Source organism: Durio zibethinus, chromosome 2 (genome assembly GCF_047325235.1).
Source record: "Durio zibethinus cultivar Kanyao isolate XHJ-2024 chromosome 2, ASM4732523v1, whole genome shotgun sequence".
In the NCBI taxonomy this organism is placed as follows: Eukaryota; Viridiplantae; Streptophyta; class Magnoliopsida; order Malvales; family Malvaceae; genus Durio; species Durio zibethinus.
Genome location: NC_143163.1, coordinates 33,983,189 through 34,007,683, shown reverse-complemented (window position 1 = coordinate 34,007,683; position 24,495 = coordinate 33,983,189). Strand labels below are relative to the sequence as shown.

The 24,495-nt window shown below is 33.3% G+C and overlaps 3 protein-coding genes across 9 annotated transcripts; all 3 read left to right on the top strand.

Moving 5' to 3' along the window:
- Positions 1–337: 337 nt before the first annotated feature.
- On the top strand, positions 338–5,416 carry ALB4 (OxaA/YidC-like membrane insertion protein). Of its 2 annotated transcripts, XM_022920487.2 has the most exons (11): positions 338–924; positions 1,016–1,126; positions 1,332–1,406; positions 1,672–1,732; positions 2,266–2,339; positions 2,428–2,532; positions 2,686–2,793; positions 3,461–3,564; positions 3,694–3,900; positions 3,983–4,304; positions 4,925–5,416. In XM_022920487.2, the coding sequence occupies exons 1-11, from the start codon at positions 562–564 to the stop codon at positions 5,006–5,008; spliced, it is 1,614 nt and encodes a 537-aa protein (XP_022776222.2). In that variant the 5' UTR covers positions 338–561; the 3' UTR covers positions 5,009–5,416. The 2 variants fall into 2 exon arrangements, with proteins under 2 accessions (XP_022776222.2, XP_022776223.2); XM_022920488.2 differs by lacking the exon at positions 2,686–2,793.
- Positions 5,417–11,709: 6,293 nt separating this feature from the next.
- LOC111317943 (ultraviolet-B receptor UVR8-like) lies at positions 11,710–16,266 on the top strand. Of its 6 annotated transcripts, none has more exons than XM_022920482.2 (7): positions 11,710–12,060; positions 12,884–12,923; positions 13,047–13,327; positions 13,426–13,775; positions 13,856–14,257; positions 14,665–15,049; positions 15,715–16,266. In XM_022920482.2, exons 3-7 carry the CDS (start codon positions 13,103–13,105, stop codon positions 15,955–15,957), a joined length of 1,605 nt encoding a protein of 534 aa, XP_022776217.1. In that variant the 5' UTR covers positions 11,710–12,060; positions 12,884–12,923; positions 13,047–13,102; the 3' UTR covers positions 15,958–16,266. The 6 variants fall into 6 exon arrangements, with proteins under 6 accessions (XP_022776217.1, XP_089608752.1, XP_022776220.1 ...); XM_022920485.2 differs by lacking the exon at positions 11,710–12,060 and adding an exon at positions 12,317–12,491; XM_022920481.2 differs by lacking the exon at positions 11,710–12,060 and adding an exon at positions 12,443–12,753.
- A 6,337-nt stretch (positions 16,267–22,603) lies between these two features.
- On the top strand, positions 22,604–24,423 carry LOC111317945 (putative pectate lyase 5). The gene is made up of 4 exons (XM_022920486.2): positions 22,604–22,774; positions 22,855–23,604; positions 23,683–23,821; positions 23,914–24,423. The coding sequence occupies exons 1-4, from the start codon at positions 22,665–22,667 to the stop codon at positions 24,133–24,135; spliced, it is 1,221 nt and encodes a 406-aa protein (XP_022776221.1). The 5' UTR covers positions 22,604–22,664; the 3' UTR covers positions 24,136–24,423.
- The last annotated feature ends 72 nt before the right edge of the window (positions 24,424–24,495 follow it).

Below are 24,495 nucleotides of genomic sequence, written 5' to 3'. Positions count from 1 at the left end.
TATCCATCTTTTTGTTAATACTAAAAGCTTAATAAAAAAATTTAAATAGATCACAATCATCCTATAATTTTTTAAATTTCATCTCTTTTTTCAAGTAAATTTCATATATATTTTTTTATTAATTTTAATTATCCAAACAAGAAATTTTTTTTTTTCTTAAAAATTTTTTTTATTAATATTTATCTAAATATAAATATAGTGTTAATCTGATTGGTACAGTTAGAAAATTAAACTTATAATGTATAAAAAACGAGCTCTTATTTTATACGCTCCAATTATGAACTTCTTGTCACGTGAAAAAATAAATAAATAAACAAATAGCTTACATTTCATTTCCGTCTCCGACCATTTTTTTTGCCAAGATATTTTTATAGGATTCCCCATCGACTTCTCCTCTTTCACCGGGTAGATTTTTTTCATTAAAAAAAGAAAAAATCCTTTGTTCCGCTCCCATCTCTCCAAAATCAACATTATCTCCCCACTTAATCCCGGGAGACCAACCTTTGACAAAAACCTCTGCAACTATAAAGCTAGGGTTTGCTCAAATTTCTTTTCTTTTAAATGGCCTCTTCTCTCTCGTTCAGACCGACCATGCTTCTTGTCCTAACTCCTTTCGTTGACCGAACCGGACCCCCCAATCATCTTTTAAATCGAACTCAATTTCCCGGTTTTTCCGCTCGCAGACCATTTCTTCGCGGCTCTCTATCCGTAGCCAAGTTCGGATTCAAACCCGGCCTCTTGCCCGACCCTGATGCTTCCGAGGGTGTTATCAGAGAGCTGTTTACTAGAGCCGAAAGCCTTCTCTATACGATTGCCGACGCTGCTGTTTCGTCTTCGGACGCTATTACTACGACCACCACCACTACTAAACAAAATAATGATTGGCTTTCGGGAATAACCAATTCCATGGAAGCTATTTTGAAGGTAATTAAAATGGTTCTTTTTTTGTTTTTGCATTTGTCTTTTTAAAGTTCTGGGTAATGAATTAATGTTTGTTTGGATTGAATTCATTCAGGTTTTAAAAGAAGGGTTATCGGCTTTGCATGTTCCGTACGCTTATGGTTTTGCTATTATACTTCTGACTGTGCTTGTTAAGGCTGCTACATTTCCTTTGACTAGGAAACAGGTTTGTTGTTTCAGATAAATAAAACCAAGAAAAACAATAAAAAGGAATTAGGAAAAGAGGAAGAGCTAATTCTCCACTCAATATTTCTTTATTGATTTTCTGGATTATGTGTTTTTTCTTTGAAGTTTAAAGTTAGCTCATTTCATAGAGAAAAAAGTGGCTTGAGTCCTGTCAATTTATTCCCAATTTCTGTTTTTGCGCACAGGTAGAATCTGCAATGGCCATGCGTTCATTACAGCCTCAAATAAAGGCTATTCAGGAGCGGTATGCTGGAAATCAGGTGAAATTTTGCAGTTAATTTAAGCAGGGATGACTCTATTATTTTGGTTAATATGGCTAATGAAACGGACGCGTAGTTCTAGTTGTTAGTTATTGATAAATTGAATAGATCCTCATTGCCTTAGGGACTAAAGAAGAAAGACAGAACAAAAAAGAGGGTATCAATTGAATATTTACAGCTTTGGATTGTTTGATGTAGATTTTTTGTTTTTTGGGTATGTTGAAGCCATTTTAATCTTTGAGTTACTTTTCTTTTATACTTGCAGGAGAGAATTCAACTTGAAACTGCTCGATTATATAAACTAGCTGGAATAAACCCATTAGCAGGTACTCATAATACGTCATTTTTTTTTTTTTTTGGGCAAAAGAAAGAAATGCCCATAATACATCTTATCACATCACAGTTCCTTATTAATTTCAGTAACTTATTAGATTCCACATAATCCACTTTTATTTTAAATTCCAAAAGATTTTGAATTCCACATACTTTCTTTTAGTTATTTTCAGCATTTCTTTCAGTTGCATCTTTTCTATTTCCATTATGTTCTATCTCTATTCTAGGGCTTTAACAAAGTTTTGAATTTTATGTGTGTCCGAAAATCAAATCTTGGAATAGGGAACTTAATAATAGTAAATGGAATGCTATGAACTTCCTTTTTAATGCCCTTTTGGTCTTTGCTAATGAGGCATGTCAAAAACAGTTCTACTTCATGCAAAAGAGAAAGACACGGCATCAGATTATTCTTTACATCTGCTTTCTTTGTAAAAATTTATCATCTTCTTGTGTTATAGTACCTTTTATATTTCATAATTTATTGGTGACAGATTTACATCTGCTTTTCATTGTTATCTCTCCACAGGATGCCTGCCTACTCTTGCCACAATTCCAGTGTGGATTGGGCTTTATAGAGCCCTGTCAAATGTAGCAGATGAGGTGACATGAGATTCATGTTGGTTTACTAATTTTAAACTTCTGTTGCTTTTAGCTATCTCTTATGTCTAATTGTATGTTTTCATTCAAGGGACTTCTCACGGAAGGCTTCTTTTGGATACCCTCACTGTCTGGTCCAACTACAATTGCTGCTCGACAGAACGGCAGTGGCATCTCTTGGCTTTTCCCTTTTGTAGTGAGTGCCTGATATTATTACAATTAATATGCTTTTTGTTCTTTCTACTTCTTGTTAAATTTAATGGTTTGACATCTCTTGCCTTATTATGAAATTTTTTTTTGAATGCTCTGGTTTTTATTCTGATTCTTGGTGGTATGGCTGTTTTCTTAGGATGGACACCCACCTCTTGGATGGTTAGATACATTTGCATATCTTGTGTTACCTGTTTTGCTGGTTGTCTCACAGTACGTCTCTGTCCAAATCATGCAATCAGCACAGGTCAGTCATATTATCATTAACTAGCATGGTTGTATGTCAGTTCTTTTAGCAATGACGGAACATACTACGAAAATCCCCTACTCAAGACTATTTCTTTGGTTAAAATACAATTTATTAATATTGTGAAAGTTATTTTTAATGTCCCTTTACTTTGTTTCTATATGACATACCTCAAAAAGATGTTGACTAGAGTGCAAGAAACATGATAATTTGCAGAGGCACAATGTTTTTCTAGTTTTGCATATTAAGTTATCTATAACTGACTTGGATCTGAGGAGTTACCTTTGTTATGTACAATACACTCCATGTTTAATTTTAAGACAAAAGATCTTAAATCTAAATAAATTTATAATCTTATCCATAATAATGTGTAGCCAGTTGATCTTTACGACTTTTTCGTGTAAATTTTGTAAGTGGAAAATTTTTTTCAACTCATCTTGATGATTTTTTTTTTTTTTCCAATTATGATGTTGCTTGAATTGTTATCTCGTTATGTTTGGAGAAGTTATCAAGTATTATTTCTTTTACAAATACTGCTAATTGTTGTGTAGTTATTTTCATCTACCTTCTAGATGGCTTAGGAAGCTTTCAGCTTCATAATGTATAAACTACTTATTGAGGTTAGAATTGATTTACTATAACCTAACTATTTTGTTTCTTTTCATAGAGCAATGATCCAAACACGAAGAGCTCTCAAGCCCTGACGAAGTTCCTCCCTCTAATGATTGGTTATTTTGCTCTTTCAGTTCCTTCTGGTCTAAGTCTATATTGGTGAGCAGATGCAAAGCCCTTTCTTTCTAAAGTATTAGAAGATACACCACTTTATGTTGCATTGCTTTTTGTAATTCTTACCTATCAAAACTTTGCGAATGTTTCTTAACATTAATTATGCATTTGCAGGTTCACAAACAACATATTAAGTACAGCACAACAAGTATGGCTTCAAAAGTTAGGAGGTGCAAAGAATCCAGTGAAGCAACTTAATGATGATATTATCAAGGAAGAGCAAGTCCGCCTTCAGAAGTCTCTCTCTGAATTGAATGCCACCAGAAAGGAGACCAAACTAGAAGAAAAGTTGACACCAGAGGGGCTGCACCCCGGTGAACGGTACTTTTATATTTGCTAAACTGTGGAATGGCCTTTCTTGTACTTGCAGTTGCTCATAGATCTGATGTTTTATATCTTCCAGATTTAAACAGCTAAAGGAGCAAGAGGCAAGAAGAAGACAGCAAAGAGAGGAAGAAATGAGGAAAGCTCAACAGGCGGCAGCTAAAGCTGATCAATTAACAAATGAGGGACATGAGACAGAGGGTAGCATCACTGATAAGGAAAATGGCGCTGGAACTGGCTTAAGCGGTGAAAAGAATGAGAAATATCAAACTGTGGCAGGCCAAGGTTCCTCCAATATAGGAGTTGTGAATGGTGACCTTTCTAGTAAGGACTTGAAGGAAGATCAAAAGAAGGCTTCCTCATTTATCAAGAACAGTGAATCTTTGGAACATGTAGAAAAGGTATAACTGTTAGTTGGCTTGCAAAAAATTTTTGAATCTTATTTACACCCTCTTATAAAAAGAAAATTACTGAAGTTTCTTAGCTCCTTACTTGCAAGGTGGTGACAAAATTCTGTTTCTTATGGTGTAGAGAAACCTTAAAAATTGAGTTATTCAGAAAAAAAAGATGCAGTTGAAGTCTGCTAATAGGGAAATCTAATGTTTATGTCAACACTTGCATGTGACTTGTGGTCTGCAATCATTGCATGTTTAATCAACTTGAATCATAATTTTACAGCATTTTCATATTCATCCTTCAATAGTGTCTTCTTCTTGGATCTTTTATATCCAGATCAGAGTTGACATCTGCGAATAATATCCTCCTCACTCTAATAGTTTTTATTCTTTTCATTTCATTGTTTTCTAAGTGGTGTGAACTGCCTTATCCTTCCATCTCCCATCCTTACTTTATTGATTGAACATAGGATTTGCATATACACGTCCTTTATAAGGGGGAAAGCTGGATATTACAAAAGGCTTTTTCTTTTTTTTTGGTTATTTTAATCGTTAATCTTTGTTCATTTTCATTGAAGTTTTTTTAAATCCATTTTCTAATTGTTTCAAAATTCACTATATTTTAGGAAACAGTTGAAGTATACAGTAGTCCAGCCACTTCAGATAACAAATATTCTGAAGAAGACGCAGAGGAAGACATGAAGGAGTGACAGAAAAAAGAGAAACATGGTAATGATGAAGTTAGTATCTCAAGTCAGCCAAGAGTGAGAGGAGCAGTTGATTTGCCTGTTAAATTGGATACAGGGGGCAGAATGATACTCCTGGCTCATCCAAAGTCGGTGCAGCTCATCAACCATTATTAATATGTTCGAAATTGAGTGTCTTTGGGCTTGATGGCGTTTCTCTAGGTGGAGGGTATGTTGCTCTTTGGTGATATCTGGTTCATACCTGGCGCATTTACAGAAACAGCTCAACAAGCAAAATAGAGGACAATATATAAGATTTTGGAGGTTTCACATGTACCTGTTGTAACTTGGAAGAGCTCAAACATTATTGATTCGATCAAATGATTATTCCGTACGAATTCAAAATAATAAATAAAAGTTCTTTTTATGCTATTTTCTGCACACTCATGTTTGCATTACTTGATATTAGTATTCAAAAACCTATACCACTAAGGAGAATTGCCTGGTGAAGCCCTCAAGTTCATATTTTGAAAATGAGGTCCAGTCCTTTGAAGGAGTATCTTTGGACCGTTAAGAGCGAAGAAGAGCTGGAGTTGGTCCAAGTTCCTTTTACATAAAAAAAGTTTGAATAAAAAAATATTATAAGCATTAAAATTTTAACTTTAATTTCGTCATATATTAATTTTAATAATAATTACATGAATTAATTGAATTATTAAAAAAAAAACAGTGGAATTAGCACTTGTTGTGTAAGTTAATTCATATGATCTTTTTTCTTTAAAAAAATCTTGAAAAAAAAAAAAGATAAGTTGATTCATATGACCTTTCTTCTTAAAAAATATTCCTGAAAAAACAATGGAAAAAGAACATTGTGACCAGACTTGTAGGGTTGGCTGATCCGGCGAAAAAGGACATTGTGACCAGACATGTAGGGTTGGCTCATCCGTCGAAAAAACATTCAAGTAGGAGTCCTGTTATGCAATTAGAGTTGTCCACGAGCCATATTATTTATTCAGATTTGAAGATCAAATTCAATCCAAATTTGTTTTGGACAACAATCCTATCCGAATCAAGAATATTATTCTAGAAATAAATAATGTATTTCTATTTAATTTTAATTTTAAAATATATTTAAAATATTAATATAAAACATTGTTTAATATTTTAATATATATTGAATTCTAATATAATTTAGATAAATCAATTCAATGGAATTCACCTCAAATTTTCGATGTAATTGTGTTCAAAACAGTAAAATTAATTTTGATAATATTAAAAATAACAATACATGAAGATTTGATATTATAATTGTTGGATTATAAATGATATATATATATATTTGAATATAAATATAATAATAACATTAAAATTAGGTACGATAGTCTACCATCGACAAAAATAATTAAAATCATAATGGAAAATTATTTTTATTTTTCATTGTAATGCTAAAACAATCAACTGTTTAAAGATTAGTTATTATCGGACGTAGGAGTATAATCAATTGAATTCGAGTTAATATAACATTAAGTTCGAGTTCGATTATAAATTCGAAGCTTGAAATTCGATTTGAATTCGATCGAATTTTATTTTTTCAGCTCGAACTCAATTCGAAATAAAAATCGAACAACTCAAACTTATTTGAATAAGCTTAATTAATATATAAAAATAAATTTGATTCTTATATTCAATAAAAATTTAATTATTTGTGCTCGAATTCAAAATATTTTATCAATTAAAATATATTAAAATATAAAAGCTCAATTAGGCTTGCGAATAATTTGAACTGGGTATAAAAATATCCGAACTCAACTCGATTGATAAGTTAAGTTACGCGAGTTCAAATTCTATTCGATAATAATTATACTGAATTCGAATTAAATTCAAGTAATTTATAAATACTAATATATCATTTACACCCTTAATTAATCCCTTATCCTTGAGTCAATAATCAAAAGCAACTTCAACAAGAGATGCTATTTAAATGCAACCAAGATGCAATTAGCTTAGCCCCAAAGAGAGACTGAATTCAAGAAATCGAAATTGCTCCTCAATCGGTTTGGTTGAATTCATGAACACTCAATGATCTTGAACATGCGCCCTTATCAGTTTGAACTTTTTGAGGACTTTCTTGGAGCTTGGTGGAAGGTCTAACTGATCTTCAAATCGAAAGAGGCCCAATCAACCGTTTTTTGGGACAGACTTTTAAGACGACAAAGTGGCAAAGAAAATCAAAAGAAATTGAGTGGCTGCTTGGCGTATACGATAGGCACATTCTTACACATGTTTTTAATTGCATGAAGAAAGGTCTCAGAAGCAATCATCTTGCAGCTTGGTAATGGCCCCTCACTTCACTTAGGCAACAATTTATTTGGTGAAATGGCATAGGTAGAGAAAGCTATAATTAAAAATCACCATTAGACAAGTCATAATACTTAGGCACAAAACATCAGTATCTGGGAAAATTAATGCCTTTGGCATTATAAATTAGTCACGCTTTATTTGTTCGGATGACAAAAATGGTTGATGTTCCTATATAAGGGAACCGTCACTAAATCTCACACCTCGGGATTGTTCAAAATGCTGCATCTCAATTGGAGATCCTGGTTTCAAGTTAGCAGGGCAAATAGCGAAATGGCAAAATTGCAGTGTGAAAAGAGACCACCTCAACTTCGCACGAATCACGTGCTTGCTCTTGTGCTTTCCTTTTGATTACATTACTTGTAATACTGCTTTACTAGTTGGCGACACCACAACAAATGGGTGGCAGGGCAGACAACACTCATCAAATATACCTTAAAGCTTTAACCCTCAATCCTCTGCCACACTTGCTAATGAAGTCTGACACTAGCTTCTTTTACAACTAGAAAAAAAACCCCTATGATAGATTTTTAATTTCAAAAATATAAATTTGATTTTATTTTGTATATTTAAACAAGTATTTAGCAAAATGAAGAGTAAATAAAGTAAAAATAACACAAAAAATTAATTCACTAAATATATACATATTAATTCTTTTGTTAAATTATTCTAAATTAAAATTTTCTACTAAAAATTATAAAAATTGAAAAAAAAAAAAAGAATGAAAGAAAAATGTAAAAAAAAAAAAAGTCCAACCCTTTTTTTATTATTTTTTTGGTTATTCCTTCTATGTCAAGGTTTGCAATATTATTTTATATTTTTTATGTTTCCTTTTACCAGCTAATTTCTTGGCATGAGGATGCTTAGTTTGCAAGCCTTGATCTAGAATCTTCACAAGAAATTAATAAAGCTAATAATGCATCCTACTTGTGTTAAAATTGATGTTGGTAAGCTTAATTTTAAGTATTTAATAAATTCTCATCTCATTTAAATTCATAATTAAGATGACAAATCGATATATTATATTTTTTGTCAATAATTACGCAATATATTATTAAAACGTTAAATTTTTAATTTTTTTATAAGAATTTACACCTTGATAATTTCAAATAAAAACGTCTTTCAGTTAAAAATTTTAATATGTTTGGGTCAAGCTGAAGGTGAAGTACCTAAAAAATATTATTCCCCATTGTAGTGTTTTAGCGAGCTCCAGTACCTTTAATCATGGAGCACACAAGGGTATTATTTTTGTCTTCATGTCAGAAATCCACTGTCTTTCTCTTCATGCTGCTTCCTTTTAGAAAAAAAAATTGTATATTAAAGAAAGAATGTAGAAAAGGGATTTGTAAGGATTAGTAATTTATTCAGCTCCTTTATAAATGTTGCACCAACATGATCATACATTGAAACAAAGATGCAAGCTTTTCAGAAGAGGACATGGCTGCAGTCTATTTCATAACTTGCTGATTTTTTTTATCAAATTGTTAAAAGTCTTGCAAATAATGGATGATGAAGCTGACCCCATCATCATTGTTTCAAATATTGCAAAGCAGGAGCAATAAGCAAATACTTAACAATATATGCACCAATAATCTTCAAACACTTACTTGAGCATCTTCTCACGCAGCTTATTTTATGATGTGGTAATGTTAACAGAAGATGCTTGATCAAGTGTTTAAAGAATCAATATATAAATCCCTAATAGTTTATTGATTAAGGGCCTGTCCGGTGCGATATAATCCAGTTTTTTTGGGAAAATTGCATGGTGGGGTGTATTTGGATAACACTCCTAATACAGTTGGTTCTAGTACTGGATTTCAGGACAGTCGATTATTTTGCATAGAGAAATTTACTTTTTTAAAGTAAAAATAAAAAAAAATAATATATTTTTACAACAATCATTACTTTTCGGGATAATCGATTGGTAATGCCTAATTTTATCATAATTATTGTTTTTATATCTAAATAAATATTTTATTATAAATTTTAATTTCAACATTATAATATTTAATTTCATTTAATTTTATTTTCAGCATTATTTTTAATTTCATCAAAATTAATTTTATTATCTATCTAAATGTATCTTGAAACACTATTGATTTCGGTTGACCAAATATAAATTCACTTAATAGTAAGGTATTTCAGCTTATACAATATTTTTTGCTAAATTAAATATGAATAGTAAAAAATTTTAATATCTTATTTTTCTTGGTTAAGAGTAAAAGAATTTATTTGTCACCATAATATTAGAATACTGATTTAAGCAAAGCTAAAATGGGAAGGAAAAGGGAAGATAGTGATTTCCTTTCCAGCAGCATAGTAAAAATTTGGCCATAATTACAAAGTAATTATAAGTCTTTTTAACATGCAAAATTTTACAGCATGCATTCAAGTAAAGCAACTCATTTTCTCTACCTTTGAAGGAAGTTGTAGCATCATGAAAACTCTTGTTTCCTTTAAATAAATGACAGCTAATGAAGATGGGTCATATGGTACATTGATGAAGAGGTCCACTCAAGCTGTTTAATGTTTAGCAAGCTTTAAGTTCAAATCACATTTTCCTTAGTTTACTCCTCATTCACATGTTAGTGGAATATGTTTTCTATAGTTTCTCTGTTCGTATTAGAATTGAAGTTGTAGTTCCATATACACCGATCATAAAAATAGTATCACGTAACTTTATACAAAAAGTATCTTAATGTAAAAGAAATATACACTCATCCAGTTATCCTTGACACATTTCATAGACTAAAATTTGACAACTGATGAAAATGGAATTAACAAAGAACATAAGAGGATATCCACTTTTTACTTTGTTATTTTTTATTTACCTAACCTTTCTCTCTGACCTCTCCTTTCTCTAGGGAATCTTAACTCTAGACTTTACAGTTTGCACTGAATAATCATTGTTGTGATTTTAGGTTCACTCCACTCCTTTTAGATATATGTAGCTTGACCCCAATGACCCCCTGTTGATAGAAAAGGATGTAAGAGCTGTGAAAGGCAGTGAGATGAATCCAAAATCAGACATGGATGGTCTATATTTGTGCTAGTCATGTATGTATGATCAGTATCCTTCAATAGTAAAAGCTAGACTTTTAGCATGGGATCTTATAACATTTTCAACAATTGCATCCATATCTATGTTGAACAAATAGAAAGTAGAAAAAAGCCTAGCACTGAAGTAGTACTACAAAAGAAACCACATTGCAGAAAAGCCCGAGGGATTTTTCTTTGGTGGATACGAGGGATTAACTTAAAATAAGGGACAATTAATTAGCATGGAAATGGTTATCTCAGATCCCTAATCAGATCAGCAAACTTTCATGTTATCTGATAGTTGGTTCTGCTGATTGCATCCTCCATGAATGGAGTGTGGACCCTTCTTAGCCTAAGGCAAATGAACCACCAATGAAACTCCTTGGTTCACACGTCACCTTTTCCTGATTGGAAAAAAAAAAAAAAAAACAAAAGGAGTAGACAATTACTCATTTGTTTACCGCAAATTCTCTAAACGAAACCCCTTATTTTTTCTGCTGATGCTATATAGCCAGCAAATCCAATGTAAACAACAAAACCGCCAACTTTATATTTGTGTATGCTACTGACCCATACCCCAGAGTGCTGCCTGTCTGACTCAAAGCATAAAATTTCCTTGGACTCTCTTTGAACATGCAAAAGTTAAATTCCAAGCATCTGTAAACAGTTCATTCTCCAAAATTTCTAATTGTATAGTTAATCCGAAATCCTGAAACTTCTCTAAATCCAAGTGAACAGCAAGTCAAGTGATGTATAACAGTGGCTGAGTACTATCTAAAATTCCATAGTTAAAAGCTTCCAAATATCATAGAAGTGATACCTAAAATTTAGCTCTGTGATTGACACATAATCTCACGTTCAGAAGAGCAAATTCGAATCCACTTTTAACTAAAAAAAATCAAAGTGGACAGAAGAAAATGCCAAGACTCTAATAACAGTCCATGTTCCTGTAGTATCATAATCCTTGTAAAATACCAAAGCTTTTTTTTTTTTTTTTGAAGAATAAAATACCAAAGCCATAAACTGCATCTTTTAATACAGTAAAAACTTTTCAATCGAGCTTCCAAATTGACTGTAAATAATAATTTTTCATTGGAAACTTCATGGCAACTCTACATTAACAGCAAAAAGCAAAAAAAAAATGTCCCTATTTTTATTCACCCTCCTCTCGTCTCTTGTCATCTTTGAGGGGAAAAAAGGCTTATACCCCTCAGATTTCGTTGAACCAGAGGTTGTGGTAAGTCAGTTACCATAGTTAAGAGGAAGCCGACGTGTAAAGGTTGTCTCAGGAAGTATAAATTTTTATGGGGGGGGGAGGGGGGTGGACTGTAGCAAGAAAGACACCTCATCGCTTTAAAAAAACGAATAGATATGAGAAGAAGAGAAACTCTCACCTCTCCTTTGAAAAATTAACACACCAATAAAGCTAAAAAAAAAAAAAAAGAAAATAAATTCTCTACCTTTTTTAATTTTTCCTTCTCTCAAATCCCAATTGCAATCCATTTTTTTTTCAAGTCCCTTTAAATAAACCAGAGCAGAGACTCGGATTAGATATGCCCACTTCCCAGTTCTTCCAAATTTGATCTAAAATTTGCAGTTTTCTTGTTTTTGGGTTGTAATTCTCTTCAATTATTGACAGATGCAGATGGGTTTTGAGGAATCATGGGTCTTTCTGATATGTAATTTTCATCTCTTTGTTATTTTGCCTTGATCTGTGATGATCATATAATAGAATTACTATAAGAAAAGTAAACATGTAATTCTGCCGTGTTCATTTTTTTTTTTTTTTGGATTCTCCTTTTGTCTGCTTCTGACGGCTACGTGATCGAGTGTACTTTGTCAATTTTGATTATCTTATGGTTTTGATGATCTGGGTTTCTCAAAAAGATGGATTTTTTTTTTTATATATCCCCTGTTTTTTGAACGGTGGATGTTGATTTTGCTTGGATGGTTGATTTTTTTTCAGGTCAATGATCAATCCTACTTTTTTTAGTGAGTTTACGTGAACAGGAGTCTCTCCTCCTTATGTGGGGAATTCTTTGCTTTTCTGGGTTTTCTTTTAAGTGTGAAATATGCTTTTCATGGACGACTAGTATTCTTCTCTTAAAAGGTTTCTTCTTTCGGTGCTTCCTCCTTAAATTTCGTGGTTTAAACTTTCTGTTTCTTTCGATCATCTCTACAAGCTTTCCTGGCACTGTTTCTACGGTTTTGATGTCTCTGTGCTTGGCCATTTTGGTTCTCTCGTCACAATTTGGATCATCCAACCTGGTCTATTTTTGTTGGCTTTGGCCAATCCTTGAATGATCGAACTATGCGAACAGATTTGCTTTTGATCATCTGAGCCTGTCCTATTGGATAACGTTGTTCACGTGGTTTAAAAAATACCCTTTGGCTTGTGATTTGTGAAATGATCAAATAGTTTGTGTTGTAAAATGTTTTTCTTTTCTCTTGTTGTGATGTAAGGAGTTTTTATGAGAATCTTTTCTCGTTTTTTATTTGTAGGTTTGAGACTTGAAGTCTGCTGATCAATCCATTATTTAAGGTAGATACCTTTGGCACTTGTAGATTGAACTAATAAGTCAACGAATATTTAGCATTTAGGAGTTGGTTTGAATCATTGGAGAGTTGTTAGTGATTATTGTACCCCATATTTCCTAATTGTCAGCAATTTAGATCATCTCATTTGCCAAGTTTGGGCACTGCAAAACTCGGGCAGTGCCCATGGATGCCACAACAAGCGGAACCCCTACCATACAATACCATAACATACCTGATCAACCAATTACTGCTATTGTTGCTGCTTCTGTACCCACATTTCAGCGACAAGTACGTCATTGCTTTGGGGACTCCTCTCCTGGAGAATTTCCCTTAGCTGCCAATCCTTCCATTTTTCTTCATGTTCTCACAACATGTAATTTGGACCCTCAAGATCTTGCAAAACTAGAGGCAAGTCGATTTTTTCTTAACTTTTTGAACATTAAGCTCCTTTTAAATGTTAGAATTGATATTGCTGGCTGTTTTGATTTTTTAAACATGTGTTCCAGGCAACATGCTCCTTCTTTAGGCAGCCAGCAAACTTTGCCCCTGATTATGAATTGTCCATATCAGAGCTTGCTGCTTTTGACATGTGCCTGAAAAGAGCTATATTTAAGCCAATGACTGAAGAAGAACGTCAAAGTCTGAAGCAAAGATGTGGGGGGTCATGGAAATTGGTCCTGAGGTTTCTGCTGGCTGGGGAAGCATGTTGCAGGCGGGAAAAATCACACGCAATTGCAGGGCCTGGTCACAGCATTGCTGTGACATCAAAAGGAGTAGTTTACTCTTTTGGCTCTAATAGCTCAGGACAATTAGGACATGGCAGTACTGAGGAAGAATGGCGGCCTCGGCAGATAAGGTTGCCAATATTTTTATCACTGTGTATGGATACTGTAAAGTGTAAATGCAAAGAGTTAATGGAACTACATTATGTTGTAGATCTCTGCATGGCATTCGAATTATCCAAGCAGCTGCTGGGGCTGGCAGGACAATGCTGATTAGTGATGCTGGGAGAGTTTATGCCTTTGGAAAGGATTCCTTTGGTGAAGCAGAATATGGGGTTCAAGGAACTAAACTAGTTACATCTCCGGAGCCTGTTGAGTCTTTGAAAGACATATTTGTGGTGCAAGCAGCAATTGGAAACTTTTTCACAGCTGTATTGTCCAGAGAGGGCAGAGTTTACACGTTCTCATGGGGCAAGGATAGCAAGCTTGGTCACCAAACTGAGCCAACTGATGTGGAGCCCCAGCCTCTATTGGGGGCACTAGAGAACATACCAGTAGTGCAAATTGCAGCTGGATACTGCTACCTTCTTTGCCTAGCATGTCAACCAAGTGGCATGTTAGTTCATCTGAATACCTTTTAAAATGACTTCTTAAACTGGCATGCAAAGTTTTCTTACCATAATCTAAAAATCATCTTCACATTAGAGGGCATGTAATTAAATTACCTAACTATGTTGAAAAATTCTTGATCTAGCAGAAGCATACTTCTGTTTCCTTCCCTTTTTAGAAAAATTCTCATATCTGAAGTAACTCTCAAAATGGTTTGATGAATTACCATCGTATATCTTTGAAATAAGGAATGACTGTCCTGAATTCTGAAATTTTAATAGTATTTGACTTTTCTAGAATCTTAACGTACATCCATCTTGTTGTTCCATGTATAGCCACATGTAATTATTTGATTATTTGAATTATTTTTGAAAATATTTACTTAGTGGTGTGCCCTTCTTTTGGACTCATTAGGTCAGTGTATTCTGTGGGATGTGGCTTGGGTGGAAAGCTTGGACATGGCTCAAGAACTGATGAAAAGTACCCTCGATTAATTGAACAATTTCAGCTTCTAAATCTTCAGCCGATGGTGGTTGCTGCTGGTGCTTGGCATGCAGCTGTTGTTGGTCGGGATGGAAGGGTTTGCACATGGGGTTGGGGACGCTATGGATGTTTAGGTCATGGAAATGAAGAGTGTGAGTCAGTTCCTAAGGTGGTAGAAGCATTAAGCAAGGTCAAAGCAGTTCATGTTGCTACAGGGGACTATACAACTTTTGTGGTATCTGATGATGGTGATGTATACTCTTTTGGTTGTGGAGAATCTGCTAGCCTAGGACACAATGCTGCTGCAGAAGGACAGGTTTGAGTTTTCCTTCCCCTTTTAACTTTCTATAGTGATGTTAACTTGGCACTTATTTGGCATTACCAAAGGTTCTTCATAATTTCCTTGAGTTATCAAATAAAGGGTTTGCGGGATGCTTGACCTCAGATTAAGCCTCAAAACTGATTAACATTCATACTATTTCACTAGTTTCTAATAATGGTATGCACACAGGATGATTTCTGAAATAAATTTTGGAAGGAAAAGGATATCAACCATTTAATTAGTTTCAATTTTCTCTGTTGTTCCTTGCATAGAGGGCATTTATGGTTTACCTCTAAGAGAAGTACTTCTTATTCTTATCGACTCCATTGATTGTTAACTGTTTGGTTCCCAAAAAATGAAATCAACACACCATTATGCTATGCAATTTCACCCCCTTTTAACCTTGTTTTTAATGTTATAGATTTCAGAAGAAGTGAATGCTGTGAAACCACAGTATCTGATGCATATTTATCAGTTACGCCATTGTTCTTGAAGAACAAGCATTGTCTTTGTCATGCACACACTAGTTTTAATTGGACACTGATATTACGAAGTTGTCCTTGAACATGAGAAAGGAAGAGGCATATAAATTCACCAAGTGGCCAAAAGTACAAATTTTCATTAACTATCATCATTTTGGTTTATTGCTTATCTGGCAGGGAAACAGACATGCTAATGTGTTGAGCCCAGAACTGGTAACTTCATTGAAGGAAGTGAATGAAAGGGTGGTACAGATCAGCCTTACAAACTCAATATACTGGAATGCCCATACATTTGCACTCACTGAGTTGGGAAGGCTTTACGCATTTGGTGCAGGAGACAAAGGTCAGCTAGGCATAGAGCTAGTTAACAATCAGACAGAAAGGGGAAACCCTGAGAGAGTTGATATTGATCTCAATTAGGAATTCAATGGTTTCCCATCCATCTCCTACATGCCATCCTAGAGTTTATCAAATCACAAATTGCATTTGGTGTTAGGTTTCCTTGTTTATTTTGTAAATAGAAACAAACCAAAGAATTGTGAAGATTTAAGTTAGGGTAGCAAGGCCCCCAAGTAAATGCTACAAGGTCAATTTCCTAAGAAAATGGTTAGCACATGGGCCTTAAGTTAATAGTTGAAACATCTGTTAAGGTTCATTGATTACTTGTTCATGTTAAATTGCATTCTTAAATTCACTGATATTAAACTGGTTTAGTGGATTGCCAAGGGACATTGGAGCAGTTTCAGACTTAGTCAAGGGACCAATTTTCACATGGCTAATGAAATTTTTACCCCACTTATCTTTTATTCCCCTAGGATTTGTGGCAAAATCATTGGAAGGATCTCTTTTATATGGTAAGTTTAGAATAATAAGGTGAATTATAACAACTGAAACAGAAAGGTTAGAATTGGCCCAGTGCCTGCTGCTATATATACATATACATATACATACATACATACATACATACATACATATACATATATATATATATATATTTCTTTTTAAACTAGACCCTCTGCTCCATATTTATCCTTTGGTTGGCCATTGACCTCATAATCGATCATTCATTCATAACTCTCCCCAACAGTAGCCTTTCATTACTCAATCAGGCCTATTCTACTGTTGGGGGCCAGTGGCCACCCTCGTTGCAACGAGCAAATATCAATTACTTTTGTCAATGAGGGTGACTACTTCATTTTAGGATTTGATTCAGCATTACTCTTCCATCTTTCTGAAGTTCATTCTACCATGAATATTGTTTATTTTTTTATGTTTTTATGAAAACAGATATTGAATTTTCAATCCAAATTAGGGTTTTGACTTAAAAAAAAAGTGTTACCCCACCATTATTACTTGTTCAAAATTATCAACTAGAATTTTTTAATCCAACCATAGCAGTCAAAAAAAGAACTGGGTTCTCAATTATTTGTCTATGTTGAAATGACATCATGTTCGATGTGTTGATGTGGATAGTCATACAGACAGAAAGCCCAACAGAAACATTAATGTAGCCAGTTTGGGCTCTTCAAGTCCAAAAGATAAAACCTGAGCTTGGGGTTGGTGATGTAGGCCCCAAAGCGGGCTTCAATTTTTTTTAAGGAAGAAAAAAAAGTTTTAACTTATGCTGCCTTGTATATAAAACTCTCTGCTCATTATTAAGGCCATTGTACCAACTCCCAGAGTCCACAAGGCCGGGGCATGATCGCCACTTAATTACTTTTTGTGTATGGCTCTAATTACTTGGAGACTCCCATCAACTCTACTACAGGCCTTGGACTCTTCTTATCGCGAGGGCCTTGGGCCAAAACAAGGACATGCCTTCAAGGCCCCCTCTCCTTTTCTTATAGCAGGCATCGAAAGCATTTTATTTATATTTTTTATTATAATTGTTTAATTATAATAAAAAATTATTAGATATTTATCATTTATATGTATGGATTTTGTATAAAAATTTTAAATTATAATTAATAATTATAATACAATAATTATAAAAAACTCTGAAAGCAAGGATAGAACGTTCTTGATAGCTGCCACTAATGATTAGACGTAGTGTGCTAACGTAATAGGCATGTATATCCTCATGTGTCAAGGGGAAGCACGTACTCAAAGGTAAGACCTCACATTTAACTTTTCTTTTTCTTCTTTTTTTGCACTTTTCTGTAAAGGGCGAAAATTTTATTATCATTGCGTGATTTGCATTCATGATTATGCTTAATAAAGTGATGATGGTTCACTTTCCATCGCTACTTTTCATCATCATTAAAGATGACTTAGATTCTGCATATCATTAAAGTATAAAGAGAATTTTATAACACTGTTTGTAAGGGGAAAGGTTTTCATGAAAAGCAATTCTTCATTTCCTTTCTCATGTCCAAATTATTGAAGGATATCTTTTGTAATGGTAGATTTTCATCTTTCTTTAGCTTTTTTTGAAACAACATACATACATACATACATACATATATATATATATATATATATATATATATATATATAAGTGAAGAGCGGGAATTGTTTGGTCTTCTAGGCCTCTAGCTAGGGTTGTTAATGCATTATTAATGTACATGGTTTTAAGATCAATGTATCATTGACAATATCTAAGAGTTATTATTAGGGATCAATGGGTTATTATTAAAAATTAATGTACCATTCTTAACAAATAATAACCCTTATATTATTAACAAAAATCAAACATAATTTTCATCTACATTCACTCATGCTCCCTACAACTTGTACCTCTTAAAAAATTTTGATAAAATGAGAGTGTACAATACTAACTAAATCCCTCTTTTATTTATATATATATATATATATATGAGGTGAAATTGTTTTAGTGAGTGTTTCAAATTTACTATAAGTGTTTACCTCTAGCTAAAAGAAATGCTCATTCTGTCCCATATATTTTATCATATTATGATTTTACACAAAATTTTAAAAAAATTTTAGTTGAAATTTTATTTTTATTGATTATAATATGAAGGTTGGTTTTTGATTTCTAGCACTTCGATTTTTTTTTTCCAATTCTCCTTAAGCTTTAGCAGCTTATTTGTATATAAAAAAAAGGAGTATAATTATTGAGAAAACTTTCCTTTTAAAAACTTCTTTAGACCAATGTTTTTGCCTCAGACGAAATAGTGCTATAACAAATGAGATTTGGATCCTTTTGAGACTCAGCTATAATTGATAAGCAAATAGGCTGTGTCATTTTCATGACTAAATGGCTATGGATTAGGGGGGGGGGGGGGGGGGGCAGCACATTTCCTGCTCAGGCCATGTGATGTTTTTGACCTTTGGATCGATAAATCATACCCTACACTTTTATGTATGATGCATATAAAGACTCTATGTATAGACTTTTGTTTTTATTATTAGATCAGAGAAAAAAGAACTAACATGATTATATAAACAAGGGATCAACTAACTAATTATCAAAGAATGAGATAAATTTTAAAATTTTTGTAAATCTGATAATATTAAACACGAAAAAAAATGATATAAAAAAAATATAAAAGAGACACTATTTAAAATTTTAATAAAAATTATATGGTTTTGGCAATAACTAAAAATTTTATTTCATATTTAACATGTTAATATAAAATATTAACATGATAATTTTTTATATTTTACATATATTTAACATAAAAAATATATATAAATATTCGTGAGTCACTCTAAACTTTGGTTTAAAGTGAACAAGAACGAGCAGAAACTATCAAAGGTGTGTTAACAAGACACGAAAGCAAACAATTTAACTTAATTAACATTAGAGCCTGGTTTTCGTCTTTCTTGTAATCCCAAGTAATTGATTCCACTAGTTATGTTTTATTTTTGTCGGTTTTGCATACACATATATGCTCTTGATAATCTTAAGAACTATTATTTGCAATCAGTGTTACAATAATTTCAAATGGTAACCTATTAATTCCTAATATAACCTTAGATTATCATGGTACATTCATTTTGTTTTCAAATGTATATTCTCAACTGTTAGAATTTAAAATGTTATTTTGGAAGTTACAAATTTAAATATGATGGATGAATAATGTAAAATTTATTAATGAAAAAAATTCAAAGTGAAAATTATATATATTTTCATATGACAATATGGCACAAGGGTGGGTCATGCATTGTGCTGGCTATCATTTGTTTTCATGACTATTATTATTATATACTCTAGCGAACGAAGTTGGAAAAACTACTTATAGCTTATGAGGAAAGAAACCTAAAGGCTGGCTGTGTCTAACAAAAAGAAGGAAAATTAATGGCTGATGAGAATGACTTGCCATTTGGCTTTAGCACTATCGACAGACCTATTAAGTGGATTAGAATATTGGTGATAGAAAAGATAGGACTTTGCCTTTTGTAGTAACTGTTAATTGGTGACCCCTATACACATTTTGTAGCGGAAACTTGGAGAAAGTTGGATCAGCTCCCATCCATCATCAATGGCCCGTTTAGATACCCTGAGAATGTAGGAATGAAAGGCTTAGATTTTGAGGTCGAAAATGAAGGGTCCACTTGGGGAAGTTAGGAAGGAAATTCAAGGGAACAAAGCTCACATGGGAGAACGTGCTTTTCCCAAGAAAAATGCGACCATCTTACCAATTTCAGGGACGGTACGGACTTCTCTATGTGCCCATTCAAAGGTCCAAAACAAACAACACCCCGAAACAATAAGGTAAAGAATTTGTTTGATAATAACAAGACTGAAATACAATTCAATAGAGCATATAACTTCAATCCATTTCAAAGTTTGCAAGTTCCCTCGCCATATTTAACGTGTTTTGCTTCAGAATGAATATTCACGTACGGTTTCTTTTGTTCTTTTTTCATTTTCAAAAAAGAAATGAATTTCCATTGAAGTGTCAAACCTAAAATTAGCTAATTCTAGTATATAAAAGTTGGAAGTCACTTATTTTGTGGTCTCTTACATACATGAATATATTTGTATAAAAAACTCCATTGTCGGTGAAAAAAATAAAATTTTAGATTGAGTTCGTTTTTCATGCACTGTCCGTTTAATTTTAATATAACAACTTAAAAACTTGCTTTAAATTACAATACATTATGTTTTGGAACTATCAAATATATATACTATATAACCACGTCGTTGTTCTAATTATACATACTTACATACATATATATTGTCCTGATCACAGTTATCTTTAAACCAATTGCAAAGGGTTAAGAAACGGAAAGCGCCGACATTGGAATGCTGAATTTTATTCCGAGAAAGCACATGGTATAGCATGTGGTTGAGCAGCTATATATCATCAAACCCATCATTTCTAAACGTACACCATATATATAGGAATTTATGCATGTCTGCCCTTCTAGGTACTAAAATTTAAGGAGAGGACTTTGAGTTGTCTAACTATATAATTAAAAGCTTTTCAAAGTACAATAGTACAAGTTATCAGCCATGGCTCTGGTTTATTGGGTATAAGCTAGAGTTCGAAGATGGTTGAAATTTAAACAAGATTTAGGTTAATTTAATCTTTAGTAAATTCACTACCGACATAAACATCAATATGTTTTTATTATATTCAAAGTTATTAAAATTTTAATTTTGTTCATTGAAATGAATATTTAAAAATATAATACTTTATCAACAATGATTGCAATAATAGAAAATATTTCACATGATTCAAAAGCAGATTAATTAACGTAGTGAAAATTATCAAGATTATACCTGACTCGATGGCCCTTAAATGGATGTAAGAAAAAAAAAATGACAAAAAGAAATAGATCTATGATGAAAAATTGCGACATAAGTTACGTGTGATGGTGAAATAAAGAGGGGGAATTTGTCTTCACCTTTTAAGCTAGAAAACATGAAAGACAAAAATGCTAATTGAGGGAGTGTCGGTGTACAGTAAAATACGATTACTAGTAATTTTTTAATTTTTAATTTATGTTTAAATCTTCTGTTTTATTATTTATCTTATTTAAAAAAATATTACGTATATAAATTCACTGGAATCCTTAACATTTAAAAATCATTTTTAATAATATATCAATTGATCCAAAAGATAATAGATAATAAAATATTATTATTATTCGACCAAGAATGCTTATAACAAAATTATCTGTCAATTTATTACAAAACATACTTAACGGTATTTCAGGCTATTAGTTTGTTAGTGATTGCCCGCTAACGGCGCCCACTAATGCTTTAATTTCATTCTTGGAAGAAGACAATCCCGACAACAGGCCTTGATCCGGTCCCATGAATTTGGCTTTATGAGAATTATTATGAAATCTCGATGTCATTTAATTACAACCATTAAAATTAGATTTATTAATAATAATTTAAAATCATTCAGTTGAAATATTTAAAACAAAATCTATTTGTTTATTATTATGAGTTAAAATTTTGCAATTGGATCTATGAAACAACAACTCCAAATCCAAATTAATTACTGAATTTTTTACTCCAATAATGTTATTTTGATATAAGTTTATGGAATGCTTTGTTTATTAATTTAGTTCAATTATTACAAATTTTTACTTAAATATTGAGTATTGACTATTGAGTCATAAAAAATAGTTAATTCAACAATTAGATAAGATCTCATTTCTCTATTAAAAAAAAAAGTAGTTTATATGAGTGGCTTAAAAGAAGCTCTAGAATATATTTGACTCCACAATTAAAATTCTCCCATTAAGATTCATCCTTCATTTGTTTAAGTACCAAAGAATAAAATAAAAAAAATTAAAGATTTAAGGTTTGGATAATGTGTATAAGATTTTTAATATTTCACTTTTAAGGTATAGAATCAATTGAATAATCTGTGAATCTAATATAAATTATCATTGAAAGTTATGATAAATTCTAATCCTATAATGAGATAATCTCCTCACACTTACATATATTTTTGTATAAAACATTGAGAGACGTGGAATAGGAACATACAAACCAAAATTGGGAGAAGAAGCGGCTAAAGACTCGAACTAAATGACTTTTGGGAGGCCTGAGGCACCCATTTAATTATTTATTTATTCAACCAAACCTAGTCTCTCCCCTTTATATAAACCCCTCCCTTTCTCTCAGGTTCCTCAGAATTTTCCTCTCCTTGTATGTATTAATTCTCTCTTAAGAAAGGGAAAAAAAAAAGAAGGCCAAAATGGCAATTCCATTGCCCCTCTTTCTACTGATGTTGCCTCTCCTCACTTCCACCTTCATTTTCTCCTCTCCAGTTGAAGACCCCGAGCAAGTAGTCCAACAAGTCAATGAGTACGTTTGTTTTGTTTCATTTCATGAATAGCAATTACAATATTTTTCCTTTAACTTGTAAATATGTTTAATTTATACAGGAGCATCAGGAATGCTAGTATAGCTAGGAGGAACCTGGGATATCTCTCATGTGGAACCGGCAACCCCATTGATGACTGCTGGCGGTGTGATCCTCACTGGGAAAAGAACCGTCAGAGGCTAGCCAATTGTGCCATTGGGTTTGGTAAGCATGCCATTGGTGGGAGGGATGGGAAAATATACGTTGTGACGGACCCCAGTGATGGTGACCCTGTCAACCCCAAACCCGGCACTCTTAGGCACGCTGTTATCCAAGATGAACCTTTATGGATCATTTTTGCTCGTGACATGATGATCAAATTGAAGGAAGAATTGCTTATGAACTCCTTCAAGACCATCGACGGCCGAGGCACTAACGTTCACATTGCCGGCGGTCCATGCATTACTATAGAGTACGTGACCAACGTTATAATTCATGGGATTAACCTACATGATTGCAAGAGAGGAGGGAATGCTTATGTGAGGGACTCTCCTAGCCATTTTGGTTGGAGGACTCTATCGGACGGCGATGGGGTGTCTATATTCGGAGGCAGCGATGTTTGGGTGGACCATTGCTCTTTGTCTAATTGCAACGATGGGCTAATCGATGCCATTCATGGATCCACGGCCATCACCATTTCTAACAATTACATGACCCATCATAACAAGGTCATGCTTTTGGGCCACAGCGACTCTTACAAACGGGACAAGAACATGCAAGTAACCATTGCCTTCAACCACTTCGGAGAAGGGCTTGTGCAAAGAATGCCTAGGTAAAAAATAATAATAATTATAGTAATTATTTTTGCCTTTAGGTGGTTAATTGTTTTCACTTTTCAACTTGTATACAGATGCAGGCATGGATATTTTCACGTGGTGAACAATGATTACACGCATTGGGAAATGTATGCAATCGGTGGCAGTGCTGATCCTACAATCAACAGCCAGGGCAATAGATTTCTTGCACCAGATAATGTAAACAACAAAGAGGTTAGAACTCAGAAGAAATCCTCATCCCTTAGAAATTAGAAATTAATTACTAACCTTTAAGCTAAAGTCATATGCTACAAATTAATGATCAGGTGACTAAACATGAAGATGCGCCGCAAAGTAAATGGAAGCATTGGAATTGGAGGTCAGATGGGGATTTGATGTTGAATGGAGCATTCTTCACCGCATCAGGCACCGGAACCTCTTCTAGTTATGCCAAGGCGTCGAGCTTGGGTGCGAGACCATCCTCACTGGTGACCTCACTCACAGCAGGAGCGGGTGCACTCGTTTGCAAGAAGGGGTCGCATTGCTAAGCATTGGGAGACTAATGGTCCGCAATAACTGAAGATAGTGAAGATCAAAATTGAAACATGAAAGAGATGGAATTATAACAATAAGGTCAAATTGTAATTACAATAATCAGGATTCATGTTTCTGTATATTGGCAAGTTTAGTAATTTTGGCTCGGATAATGTATACTACAAGCTTTAATCAGCCTGTTTCTGTAAAGGCCCATCAGCTAACAGAAAAAAGAGCAGAAAAAGTGTTGATAAATTGAAAGTTCAATTCAATCAATGAAATGGGTCATCATTATAGATCAATATTCTCCCTTTTTCATGTAGTTATTCTCACATGGGGTGATACAGTTGCACAGTAGGCGATGGGGTGTAAAC

Bases quoted from the DNA above. Each gene is read 5' to 3' on its own strand.
- LOC111317945 (XM_022920486.2), top strand. From the start codon at position 22,665: ATGGCAATTCCATTGCCCCTCTTTCTACTGATGTTGCCTCTCCTCACT. The intron at 23,605-23,682 runs GTAAAAAATAAT...ACTTGTATACAG, and splicing joins CTTGTGCAAAGAATGCCTAG to ATGCAGGCATGGATATTTTC. The intron at 23,822-23,913 runs GTTAGAACTCAG...ATTAATGATCAG, and splicing joins ATAATGTAAACAACAAAGAG to GTGACTAAACATGAAGATGC.
- LOC111317943 (XM_022920482.2), top strand. From the start codon at position 13,103: ATGGATGCCACAACAAGCGGAACCCCTACCATACAATACCATAACATA. The intron at 13,328-13,425 runs GCAAGTCGATTT...CATGTGTTCCAG, and splicing joins AAGATCTTGCAAAACTAGAG to GCAACATGCTCCTTCTTTAG. The intron at 14,258-14,664 runs GTTAGTTCATCT...TGGACTCATTAG, and splicing joins GCATGTCAACCAAGTGGCAT to GTCAGTGTATTCTGTGGGAT.
- ALB4 (XM_022920487.2), top strand. From the start codon at position 562: ATGGCCTCTTCTCTCTCGTTCAGACCGACCATGCTTCTTGTCCTAACT. The intron at 1,407-1,671 runs GTGAAATTTTGC...TTATACTTGCAG, and splicing joins AGCGGTATGCTGGAAATCAG to GAGAGAATTCAACTTGAAAC. The intron at 3,565-3,693 runs GTGAGCAGATGC...ATGCATTTGCAG, and splicing joins TCTGGTCTAAGTCTATATTG to GTTCACAAACAACATATTAA.